This window comes from Corythoichthys intestinalis, chromosome 6 (genome assembly GCF_030265065.1).
Source record: "Corythoichthys intestinalis isolate RoL2023-P3 chromosome 6, ASM3026506v1, whole genome shotgun sequence".
Classification (NCBI taxonomy): domain Eukaryota; kingdom Metazoa; phylum Chordata; class Actinopteri; order Syngnathiformes; family Syngnathidae; genus Corythoichthys; species Corythoichthys intestinalis.
Window position 1 is genome coordinate 6804096 of NC_080400.1, and position 13274 is coordinate 6817369.

General features: G+C 42.2%; 1 protein-coding gene across 13 annotated transcripts in view; it reads left to right on the forward strand.

Moving 5' to 3' along the window:
• The window catches only part of tenm4 (teneurin transmembrane protein 4), a 630468-nt gene that overhangs the window by 317223 nt on the left and 299971 nt on the right, over nucleotides 1-13274 (forward strand). For all 13 annotated transcript variants that reach the window (XM_057839253.1, XM_057839252.1, XM_057839254.1 and 10 more), the window contains one exon: nucleotides 1699-1909. In XM_057839253.1, coding sequence (XP_057695236.1) covers nucleotides 1699-1909 — 211 coding nt within the window. The remainder of the gene's footprint in view (nucleotides 1-1698; nucleotides 1910-13274) is intronic.

A 13274-nucleotide genomic window follows, 5' to 3' on the forward strand; every position in this document is an offset into this window, starting at 1 on the left:
GTGGGGAGAACAAGTATATGATAGACTGACGATTTTGCTGGTTTTCCCACTTGCAAAGCATGTAGAGGTCTGTAATTTGTATCATAAGTTCTCTTCAACTGTGAGGGACGGAATCTAATACAAAAAAACAGAAAATCACGTTGTATGATTTTTAAATAATAAATTTGCATTTAATTGCATGAAATAAGTATTTCATACATCACAAAAATCGAACTTAATATTTGGTACAGAAACCTTTGTTTGCTATTACAGATACCAAACATTTCCTGTAGTCCTTGACAAGGTTTGTACACACTGCAGCAGGGATTTTGGCCCACTCCTCCATGCAGATTTTCTCCAGAGCCTTCAGGTTTCGGGGCTGCTGCCGGGCAACACAGACTTTCAGCTCCCTTCATAGATTTTCTATCGGGTTCAGATCTGGTGATTGGCTAGGCCGCTCCAGGACCTTAAGATGCTTCTTACGGAGCTACTCTTTAGTTGGCTGGCAGTGTGCTTTGGGTCGTTGTCATGCTGGAAGACCCAGCCACGACCCATCTTCAGGGCTCTCACTGAAGGAAGGAGGTTGTCAGCCAAGATCTGGCAATACATAGCCCCATCAATCCTCCCCTCAATACGGTGCAGTCGTCCTGTACCCTTGGCAGAGAAGCAGCCCCAAAAAATGGTGTTTCACGGTTGGGATGGTGTTCTTGGGGTTGTACTCATCCTTCTTTTTCCTCCAAAGACGACGAGCCGAGTTTAGACCAAAAAAGGTCAATTTTGGTCTCATCCGACCACATGACCTTCTCCCATTGCTCCTCTGGATCATCCAGATGGTCAGTGGCAAACTTCAGACGTGTCTGGACATGCACTGGCTTCAGCAGCGGGACCTTGCGTGCGCTGTAGGATTTTAATCCATGACGGCGTAATGTGTTTCCGATGGTTTTCTTCAAGACTGTGGTTCCAGCTCTCTTCAGGTCATTGACCAGGTCCTGCAGTGTCCTCATGATCAGTGATGCCCCACGAGGTCAGATCTTGCATGGAGCCCCAGAACGAGGCAGATTGACCGTCAACTTGAACTTCTTCCAATTTCTAATAATCGCTCCAACAGTTGTTACCTTCTCACCAAGCTGCTTGCTTATTTTCCTGTAGCCCATCCCAGCCTTGTGCAGGTTTATTATTTTATCCCTGATGTCCTTACACAGCTCTTTGGTCTTGGCCATTGTGGAGAGGTTGGAGTTTGTTTGTTTGAGCATGTGAACAGGTGTCTTTTATACAAGTAACAAGTTCAAACAGGTGCAGTTACTTCCGGTAATGAGTGGAGAACAGGAGGGGTTCTTAGAAAAGAATTTAGAGCCGAAATATTTACTTGTTGGTAATGTATCAAATACTTATTTCATGCAGTTAAATGCAAATTTATTATTTAAAAATTATACAATGTGATTTTCTGGATTTTTGTGTTAGATTCCGTCCCTCACAGTTGAAGAGAACTTATGATACAAATTACAGACCTCTAAATGGCTTGCAAGTGGGGAAAACCATCAAAATCGGCAGTGTATCAAATACCTGTTCTCCCGACTGTATATACCAAATATATTTTAAAAATTATAAAAAATTCTGGTTGTTATACTTTGTAAAAGCAAACGCCTGTGTCACATCATCTTCCAAAACCTTTTATCCAACCATGCTAACACTGCTTACTTTCTTCGGTCTCGTCCGCAGTTTGACTTTGTGGAGCTCCTGGACGGCCGGCGGCTACTAGTTCGAGGACCCCCGGGGCTGGAGGGGCCAGCCGCCCTGCAGCGGAGCCCGGCGCTGTTAGCCACGCACGACACAGGGTTTATCCAGTACATGGAGTCCGGCATCTGGCACCTGGCTGTCTACAACGACGGGAAAGATACGGAAACTGTTTCGTTTCTCACTACTGCCATTGGTGAGCACTCTGCGATAGTAATTAGTAGTGTTGCACAAATACCGTAATTTTCGGACTAAAAGGCGCACCCGATTATAAGCCACCACCCACCAAATTTGACACGAAAATGAGGTCGAAAGACTAAGACCAAATTAACCACCATGCTTCATTGCATCAAGAAGCTTTATATGGCCATCACTGCTTCCTTGGAGGCGACAATCAACCTTTGCTGCCACCTGCTGTCAACACTGTTGTCATCCAACATGCCTCCTAGCATGCATTGGAGTGCTACAGATGTAAATAACAATCATAATTCATGTTCTGTGCTAATTATTTATTCAGTTACTGTTCAAGTTATTTCATTAATTGCTACTTATGTGCTAATTATTTCTTCAGTTACTGTTACAGCTATTTCATTAATTGCTAGTTATGATACTTGGTAACACTTTACTTGACAGTGGTGCCATAAAACTGTCATAAGACCATCATAATTATGACATGACACTGCCATGAGCATTAATGAATTCTTATGACATATGTCATTTTATGTCATCCAGCAAATGATCTCACAATTGAATGGATGTAAAAAATCCGAGCTGGACATAAATTGAGTTAGTCACAACATTTACCGGATGATACTTAATTACATCTGTCATAAGCATTCATTAATGCCCATGATAGTGTCATTTCATAATTATGACTGTCTTATGGCTGTCTTATGACGCTGCCGTCAAATAAAGTGTTAACCCAAATAAATCAACAAATAGGCCGCGCTGGACTATAAGCTGCAGGATTCAAAAGTAGCGGCTTATAGTCCGAAAATTACGGTACTATTATCATGGCATTAAAATGACAACATCGGCATCGGCATTTGGCATCAGCTTGAAAGATATTGAAAATAATTAACATTGCAATATATGTATATTGCCAAGGCTTCAAACTTATTTTTTTGCATTGGTTGCACTGGAGTGCCTAAATTTTTCCTAAAGGTGCACCAGCACATAATTTAGGCGCACACATATTTTTCATTGCATCACTTTTAACGCATACTTCAAGCACTCTCCATAACGTTTATATACCGTATTGGCCAATCAATACACACATACACAGTAGGCTATGTGCCAACTCAACATTTTTTTAAATTACTATCACGACAATTGTCGTTGACAAATTGTTATTCCCACTCAATTTTTATTCTCATTCAATGTTCTAGATTGTACGCAAACAATACCGAAATAAACCGACAAGCTATTCAACCAGAATGTTTCCAAACGCAGCAGTTCAAAACTACATTGCCCGTAATGCCTAGTACGGCTGAGCTCACTGATTGCTACCCTATTAGCGAGTACGGGAGCCGAGGCAAAATCAGACTTTGCTATATAAGTTTACTATCATCGGCAGCGCAAAGATGCAACATCAAACGGGATTTTACAGATTACACCAGTGCAAATCTCCGACAGAAATCAATAGTTGCCATTATATACGTATTTATCATAAAAAAACTCATGAGAAACACAGCTATTTAGCTATACTAGCATTCAACCCAGGGGTCACGTTAACCGAATATTTTCCGTCGTTGACCGGTTTTTTAAAACGGTGACGGAAAAAATTGACGTCCGTCTGTCATTTTGACAGGTTGCAATTCACACCCCAGACCACAGGGTGGCGAGTGAGCATATTAATTAGCTATTGTCTCTCTTGATGCATGATGTCGTTGGCCTTACTCGGAAAAATGTCAAGGCAACTGAGTGTTTGCCTGGCACGGCCAGACTGTTCTCCCTGTATTTTTCAAACACTGAGAGAAAAGTCTGGGACACAGCCTCTCGAGTAGGTACAAAATCAATCGACAAATCAGATTTGTTTATTTGCGTGACGTGTTCTTCACGGGCAACGTCACTCTTGTGCGCCGAAAGTCGTCTCTACAACAACACGGATGGCGAACGGGAGAGCCGAGAATATGGTCCAATCCGCGGTAAATTCAGTTTTAAATGAGCTAAAACACATCAACACGAGTCATTGACAACAGTCTGTCTCGCGCTAGCTATGTTGAATAAACTCCGCTGTCCTTATATGTTTACTTCCGCGTGCAAGTCCCTCGTCCTGCCCTCGTCGCTTTGCTAACGGCAAGTCTGCCCATCGCTGATCGGTGCACTCCGCTGTCTGTTTGCCTCTTGTTAAGCTTGTTCGGACAGAATATTAATTAAAAATGAATGAAAACTAAATACTATTGAATATGTCATTATTATCACTTTAAAAATGTAAGTGATGGGTAAAAATAGATTATGACCGGATTTTTATGACACTGTCAGTCAAAATGACAGACAACGAAGAAGTCTAGCGCAACCTCTGATTCAACCACTAACTAACGCAGAACAATTACATGAATCATACAATATACTGCATCTCTGTTTACACATATAACCCTAAATACAACAGAAGACACGTGATCGACATTAACAGGAGACTTACAGAAAGGTGTATAGAGCCACGTCTTTTAGAACTCCTTATTGAACTCCTTACTGTGGTAACTGTGGTGGTAATTCCCCATGAAACAAAGGGTTAACTGCCAACAAAAAAGAAGAGGATCTACTCCTTCTCCCGCCCCTACTAGTAGGAGTCACGTCAACGCAGGCAGGCGCTGCCCCCTAGCGGCCGGAGGGGATTCTCTTCAAATTGGTCCCGTGAAAAATCATAAAAAAACGGACATTTTCATGAATTATCAAACCCGGCCGGACGCTCCGGAGGGCACGTAATAAGAGGACTTGTCTGGGCAAAAGAGGACGTTTGTTTACCCTAGCTATACCTAATGCCTTTATTGGGTGATATAACTATGAAATCATTTAAAAAAAAAAAAAAAAAAACAGTCAGATTTGAGTGCCAAATTCATTTTCTCGATATAAAATTACCAGGGCTGTCAAACGTTTAAAATTTTTAATCGAGTTAATTATAGCTTAAAAATTCATTAATCGTAATTAATAGCAATTCAAACCATCTATAAAATATGCCATATTTTTCTTTAAATTATTGTTGGAATGGAAAGATAAGACACAAGACGGATATATACATTCATCATTCGGTACATAAGTACTGTATTTGTTTATTATAACAATAAATCAACAAGATGGCATTAACATTATTAACATTCTGTTAAAGCGATCCATGGATAGAAATACTTGTAGTTCTCAAAAGATAAATGTCAGTACAAGTTACGAAATTTTATATTAAAACCCCTCTTAATGTTTTCGTTTTAATAAAATCTGTTAAATTTTCAATCAAAAAATAAACTAGTAGCTCGCAATTGTTGATGTCAATAATTACACAATGCTCATGCTGCGGAAACCCTTAAAATCAGTGGCACCCAAGCGCCGGCAGAGGGCGACAAAACACAAAAAAACACAAGTAACAAGTGAACATTACACTTTGCTGTCATTTTAATCTGTTTGATCGGGGGCATGTGCGTTAAACATGTAAAATATTTCAACGTGATTAATTTTAAAAATTATGGCCCGTAACGCGATAATTTTGACAGCCCTAAAATTCACATTAATGCACTCATTTTAAGCTTTTGACATGATCACTATTTTATTGCGCCTTTAAATGGAAAAACTTGCCATGAGTCAGCCACATGTTTCTGCAGATTTGAACAGATGTGTGAGTTAATCAGTTCAGAACTGGGCAAAACTACAAAATTAGGACACGAGCTCTTTCCTGCCATGCACACCTCACGAGGCTGTTTTTGGGATCATATTATTCTCATTAGTGTGCGTGTGGGATGAACCAATCAGGGCGCCCGGCCACCCTGCTTTGTTTTTTTCCAGCTCAATTTGCTCCAATTTCAGCTCCTGTGATACCTAGATTGCTTTTAGCATTATCAAACAAGGTGCAATGGCGGAAAGGTGTCACGTTTCGCCACCGTGGCAGCTCTTTAATTAAAAGCTCCCGTGCCGGTGCGACAGGAGCCGTGCCAGGAATGGGATCGATGCAGATCTGTCCACATTCGGACCCCCGCCGCCCGCACCCTGTGCCAGCGGCAGCTGCACTTTAATATTTATGCTATGATATGACACGAGGGGCGAGTCAGGCTGGCCTGTTTACTTTGGTTATTTTTTTTTTCTCCATGAGGGAGCGCGCCTAGGTTCCCCGCCGCTGCCGCGCGGGGGAAAAACTAGAGCCGAAAAAGGGCCGACAGCGCGACGGATCGGGATGCGGAGGGGGTGAGGCTGGGGGCTGTTAGCGGGGTCTGCCGGATTACTCAGAGTTGGTTGGTTTGCATCGGAGCTCTTCTGCCCACAGGAGGGCCTCTTTTAGAAAATGGGTCACCGGTTAAGTGCCCTTCAGCAGAAATTGAATCCCACTGACTGGTTGAGCCGCACAGGCTCCGAGTTGACCTTCAAACGGGGGCCACTCAGGTAGAGGAATGAGAGAGCTCACAAAAAGCGGCATTTTCAGATCCTATATTGTACGCGTGTGTGAGTTTTAAGGTTGCTGGGTTCAGAAACAAAGAGTTCCCATATGGAACATATTCACTATAATGTAAACAATATTAGGTTACTGCTGAATTTTATCAATACAGCACAATTCTAGCAAGAAAGATAATAAAAGTGCTCAGGCCATTTTAATCATTTCAATCTTGTGCTGTATGGATATTTAAACTTAATAATACACTATTTAACTCATTGGCTGCTAGGCATGTGCCGGTATAAAATTCTGACGGTATGATAACCTTAAGCAAAAATTTCACGGTATCATGGTATTGCAATTACAGCTCTAAAATGTATTACTTTAAGATATCTGGGTTATTAAAGAAAACGTTTCTCCATTGAACAGGATTTTTATTTATGTTACGTTAAAATAAATAATAGAAAATTACTAAAATACTCTAAAACAAATAATAAATAATTAAATGCAGTCATATAGGTGAGCCTAAAGCCGCGGCCATAGTTTAAAAATAATTGAATTATTTTCCATAAAAAGCACATGTTCCCAGAGAGAGAAAAAAACCACGTTTTACCACCGCCACTAAACACGCTTCAGTTAACTCTCGTAGCTGGTGGGAAGTGTTCATGACAGTGTTTCCTAACCTTTAATTTTCTAAAAATGCAAAATCATATTGGAGGGATTGCTTCCTCAGCAGCCCCCCTCCGCAAACATGTTTTACATGTCTTTTGGCCTTCCTCCTCTAAGCCGCGACCGTCTGTAACTTTTCTGTCGCCGAACTATTCCCATACCAGCGTTTTTGTTTTCTTCGATGGGGGAAAAAGGTCAGGAGTTTCACCTCCTCCAGCCATCGTGCAGCACAGCTGACTCACTGACACTGAGCAGCAACTGGTGTTGGAGGGTTGAGCCTTGCAGCTTTAAGTGAGTGATTTCTCCATGCATTTTTGGGAAATAAAAAACAGCTAAAACAATGGGTAAATAAGTATTTAGTAAACCACTAATTGTGCAAGTTCTCCCACTAGAAAATATTAGAGAGGCCTGTAATTGTCAACATGGGTAAACCTCAACCATGAGAGACAGAATGTGGGGGAAAAAAACTAGAAAATCACATTTTTAAAGAATTTTTTTGCAAATCATGGTGGTTGTCATGCTGAAAGACCCAGCCACGTTTCATCTTCAATGCCCTAGCTGATGGAAGGAGATTTTCACTCAACATCTCTCAATACATGGCCCCATTCATTCTTTCTTTTACACAGATCAATCGTCCTGGTCCCTTTGCAGAAAAACAGCCCCAAAGCATTACGTTTCCATTCCCATGCTTCACAGTGGGTATGGTGTTCTTCGGATGCAATTCAGTATTCTTTCTTCACCAAACACCAGAACCTGTGTTTCTACCCAAAAAATTTATTTAGGTTTCATCTGACCATAACACATTCTCCCAGTCCTCTTCTGGATCATCCAAATGCTCTCTAGCGAACCGCAGACGGGCCTGGACGTGTACTGGTTTCAGCAGGGGGACACGTCTGGCCGTGCAGGATTTGAGTCCCTGGCGGCGCATTGTGTTACTGATAGTAGCCTTTGTTACTATGGTCCAAGCTCTCTGTGGGTCATTCACTAGGTACCCCCATGTGGTTCTGGGATTATTGCTCACCGTTCTTGTTATCATTTTGACGCCACGGGGTGAGAACTTGCATTGAGCCCCAGACTGTGGGAGATTATCAGTAGTCTTGTGTTAGGGTGTGCGCGTGAGCAGGAAGGGATCCCAGTGCAGACAAACGGGTTCTGGCAAGTAGTATTTTATCAGCGATCACGAGAAAGAGCATGGCGGGTGGAAGTTTGCTTGGCTCAGCGTAGTTGAGCTGACGAGGAGGCTTGGAAGGGAGGCAGGCGTGGAATCCAACGAGGGGCGCGCAGAAAACAGGACCTTTTTCACATGTCGAAAGTAGACAGAAGGGAACTAATGCAAAAACAGAAGCAATTTTATCAACTCTAACGGTTGATTCACAGCATTAAATGACCTCCAAACATAGCAAAGGTTACTATGTTTTTTTTTTTTTTGGGGGGGGGGGGGGGGGGGGGGGGTGAAAAAAAACATGAAAGGTAACACCAGTTACTTTGCCAAGTAACTTTTTTACTACTGTGTGTGTATTTCAGTAGTCAGTCACTACACTAGCCAAAGAGCTAAGAGGCATTTTAACAGTCGAAAATGTTTACATTTTAAGTGTTTATTTCATTTCCTTAAAAGCAAAATACAGGCAGTTTTGATTTATTTATTTTTTGAAATGTTTTTAAATGCAAAACGCAAACCAAAACCGAACCGTGATGCCAAAACCGAGGTTCAAACTGAACCGTGGGCTAACTGAACCATTGCACCCCTACTGCTCAGCCATCATTCAGTGTGCTTGGTGTGCTCTGGACCACGCAGACGAAGGAAAAAGCGCTGATTAAACTCGCAAGCCGCTGTCGGACTGCAGGGAACGGCACAATAGTTAGCTCCCCCCGATACGCGGGTAATGAATTTCAATGAAGGCCCCTGCTTGAATCGGTGATTTATGCGTCGGGCCGGCGTGGAGCGTGCGGCTAAGAGATATTCATGGCCGCTTTCCAAGGAGAACGTCAGGTGGGAAGAACGTGGCCAAAGCTGATGTGTATTCAAGAAGGTTCGCTATCAGTCTATTAAATGTGACAGCAACAGCTTTTAAATGTCATAAAGCACACAAATGGCTGGGATGTGTCAAAAGGCTTCATTAGAGTGTTTGACCACGCTATGGACAAAAGTGTTGGCACGTATTCGGACATTTTGGTTGTAAGCTTTGTGAGGTTGCGCAAAAAGATGCAAGAAAGTCTGACTGGACAAAATATCATATAAGAAGTTAACTTCAGCGGCTTTTAGAAAATATATAGTGCGTATATATGAATACCATTTATGAAAATAGACGTCCCAACAATATCGACTGGGAGGTCTGGCAGCGATCGGTCAGCATAGAAAAAAATGGATGGGACATCTCTTGCTGTCAATCGTGGCAGATGAGTTGAAAGAAATACAGTTGGTAAATGGTGTTATTCTTGTATAGCGCTTTTCCACCTTTCAAGGCACTCAAAGCGCTTTACACTACATTGCCATCTACCTACTGGTGACACAGCACCAGGAGCAATGTGGGGTTCAGTATCTTGCTCAAGGACACTTAGGCCAGTTCATCAGGGCAGATAATCGAACCCACAACCTCTGGATTGGGGGACAACTACTCCACCACTGGGCCATGCCATCCCCGTTGTATGGTATTATTTCACGTGAACGTACCTCATAAGTATTACGTAACCTTAATTAACCATTACTGAATGTTTTTTGGACCCTTATTGTAAAGTGTAGCACATTTGTCCCTTAACCAAGAAATTATAAATGCTTAAGTCCCCCCCCCCCCCCCCCCCCCCCAACCTTTATTAACCATTACTGAATGCTTTTTGGACCCAAAACCATAACCCTATATAGGCCTATTTACACTAACCGGCCACTTTATTAGGTACACCATGCTAGTAACGGGTTGGACCCCCCCTTTGCCTTCAGAATTGCCTCAATTCTTCGTGGCATAGATTCAACAAGGTGCTGGAAGCATTCCTCAGAGAGTTTGGTCCATATTGACATGATGGCATCACACAGTTGGCGCAGATTTGCCGGCTGCAGTTCCACCACATCCCAAAGATGCTCTATTGGATTGAGATCTGGTGACTGTGGAGGCCATTTGAGTACAGTGAACTCATTGTCATGTTCAAGAAACCAGTCTGAGATGATTCCAGCTTTATGACATGGCGCATTATCCTGCTGAAAGTAGCCATCAGAAGTTGGGTACATTGTGGTCATAAAGGGTTGGACATGGTCAGCAACAATACTCAGGTAGGCTGTGGCGTTCCAACGATGCTCAATTGGTACCAAGGGGCCCAAAGAGTGCCAAGAAAATATTCCCCACACCATTACACCACCACCAACAGCCTGAACTGTTGATACAAGGCAGGATGGATCCATGCTTTCAAGTTGTTGACGCCAAATTCTGACCCTACCATCCGAACGTCGCAGCAGAAATCGAGACTCATCAGACCAGGCAACGTTTTTCCAATCTTCTATTGTCCAATTTCGATGAGCTTGTGCAAATTGTAGCCTCAGTTTCCTGTTCTTAGCTGAAAGGAGTGGCACCCTGCGTGGTCTTCTGCTGCTGTAGCCCATCTGCCGCAAAGTTGGACGTACTGTGCGTTCAGAGATGCTCTTCTGCCTACCTTGGTTGTAACGGGTGGTTATTTGCGTCACTGTTGCCTTTCTATCAGCTCGAACCAGTTTGGCCATTCTCCTCTGACCTCTGGCATCAACAAGGCATTTCCGCCCACAGAACTGCCGCTCACTGGATATTCTTTCTTTTTCGGACCATTCTCAGTAAACCCTAGAGATGGTTGTGCGTGAAAACTCCAGTAGATCAGCAGTTTCTGAAATACTCAGACCAGCCCTTCTGGCACCAACAACCATGCCTCGTTCAAAGTCACCCAAATCACGTTTCTTCCCCATACTGATGCTCGGTTTGAACTGCAGGAGATTGTCTTAAACCATGTCCACATGCCTAAATGCACTGAATTGCCGCCATGTGATTGGCTGATTAGAAATTAAATGTTAATGAGCATTTGGACAGGTGTACCTAATAAAGTGGCCGGTGAGTGTACATTCAACATACGGTACATAAGTACTGTATTTGTTTATTATAACAATAAATCAACAAGATGGCATTAACATCATCAACATTCTCTTAAAGCGATCCATGGATAGAAAGACTTGTAGTTCTTAAAAGGTAAATGTTAGTACAAGTTATAGAAATTTTGTGTCAAAACCCCTCTTAATGTTTTTGTTTTATTAAAATTTGTAAAATTTTCAATTAAAAAAAAAAATACTAGTAGCTTGCCATTGTTGATGTCAATAATTACACCATGCTCACTCATGGTACTAACCCATAAAATCAGTTGGACCCACGCGCCAGCAGAGGGCGCCAAACACCAAAAAACAAGTAACGAGCGGACATTACGCTGTACTGTCATTTTAATCTGTTTGAGCGGGGCATGTGCGTGAATTGCGTCAAATATTTTAACGTGATTAATTTAAAAATTTAATTACCGCCCGTTAATGCGGTCATTTTGACAGCCCTACTAAAAATGCATTAACTAATGTTAATTAAGGGACCCTTATTGTAAAGTGTAACGAAATGTTTTGTATAGTTGCCCCCTCGAGTAACATTGAGTAAGGCCTGCATTTTCCTATTGCCATGACACACATGTCGCTCGAAGCTAACAAAAAGCAAAGCTCCCACTACTCTGCTCATGTTCTGTTCGGACTTCTCCGCCATCCTCGCTCACAAAAGCCTCAGCGAGCCAGTCTCGCTATCCCTTCTTTGTCAGTCTTCGCCCGGCGTCTTCGCCGATGATTGACTCTCCCGAGGAACGGGAAACCCAATCTGGAGCTCGCCTTTCGGAGTTCTTTGTGACAAACACAAGAGCTTCTTTTGTTCGCCCGAAAGTTTCTCTCCGGAGCGAGACGGGAGGATTTTTCAGGCAAGGAATGGCGCCTCGTGGTTTAGGCATCATGACTTTCACAATTAAGTTGATGTACTGAGGGGCAATGATGGAGGAAGTGCATCATTGCAATAGTATCCTGATTGATGTCGTTAAAGAAAAAAAAAAGACATGTCAGGCATTTGTCCAAATGTCCATTTGCATATTTTATAACTGCATTAAATTAGTCAAACATGACGTGAACATAAAGAGATGCAAACGCTCGACAGAATTATTTATTGTTGACTATAAACATTGTCAGGATGAATGCACATTAATCTCGGAAATGATTTTTTATTTAACTACGCATGCACACATGCATAATCACAGGGCCTTGAACCTACCCTAGCACTTTCAGAGAAGTGTCAGGTAACTGGTGCAAGCACGCAAGGAACTAAGGAGAGTGGATCCAAACACATTTGGACAGGGCAGCAAGGCAGACGGGCGTAGGTGTGAAAATGTTTAATGAATGTGTCCAAAGGTAAAGTATAAACAAAAAGGTTTCAAAGTACAGTATAACAAAAACCAAAGCACAAATTAAATCACTCGAGAATAAGACAAGACCATGGCACAGGAACAGAGGCTGACATTGATGATGACGCAACAGAAAGCTCTGCACATGGTGATCTTAAATACAGGCATGGGGTAAAGAGACAATGAGGAACAGGTGGGTGACAAGAGAGAAAGCTGATTGATGGTTACACAATGAAGGAGGAGGCAGAACAAATGAAATTATTGAGCAATCACAAGAAGACACACACAGCCTAACAAAAAATACAAATCCTTACAAACGATTTTGGATGATGTCATTGTCATTTTACTGTAAATAATTCAGTGAAAAGTCAAAGGTTTAAAAGTGACACTATCAAAAAAGTGAATCATCAAGATATACAGTAATTGACTCGCCACTGTATATCAATAACAATATTTAAAGGTTTTTTGTTCAATAATAAGGTCTTAGAAATCCGTTGACTTAGAGTCTTAGATGATTATTGCTATCAACATGGAAATAAATACTAGAGCTGAAACGAATACTCGAGCAACTTGAGTAACTCGAGTTAAAAAACTGATCCGAGTAACTTTATTCACCTCGGGTAATCGTTTAATTTTGACAGCTCTAAGCATCACGTTTTTCTCGGACTACTTTTAATGCGGGACAACGCACTGATGTCACGTACGTGGAGGAAGACGCAATTTAAGAAAAAAAAAAAAAACTTACCGCAGCCGACAGCCGCTACAAACGACGCCGACGTTGCTAAAAACTAGCCCGCATGATGCTACGGTGGTAGCAGGTAGCGTCTGATGTGTCTCATAGAGATCAAATGTATGTTGAACTAGATGCGAATTGACAGTGTCAGCTGCGTTA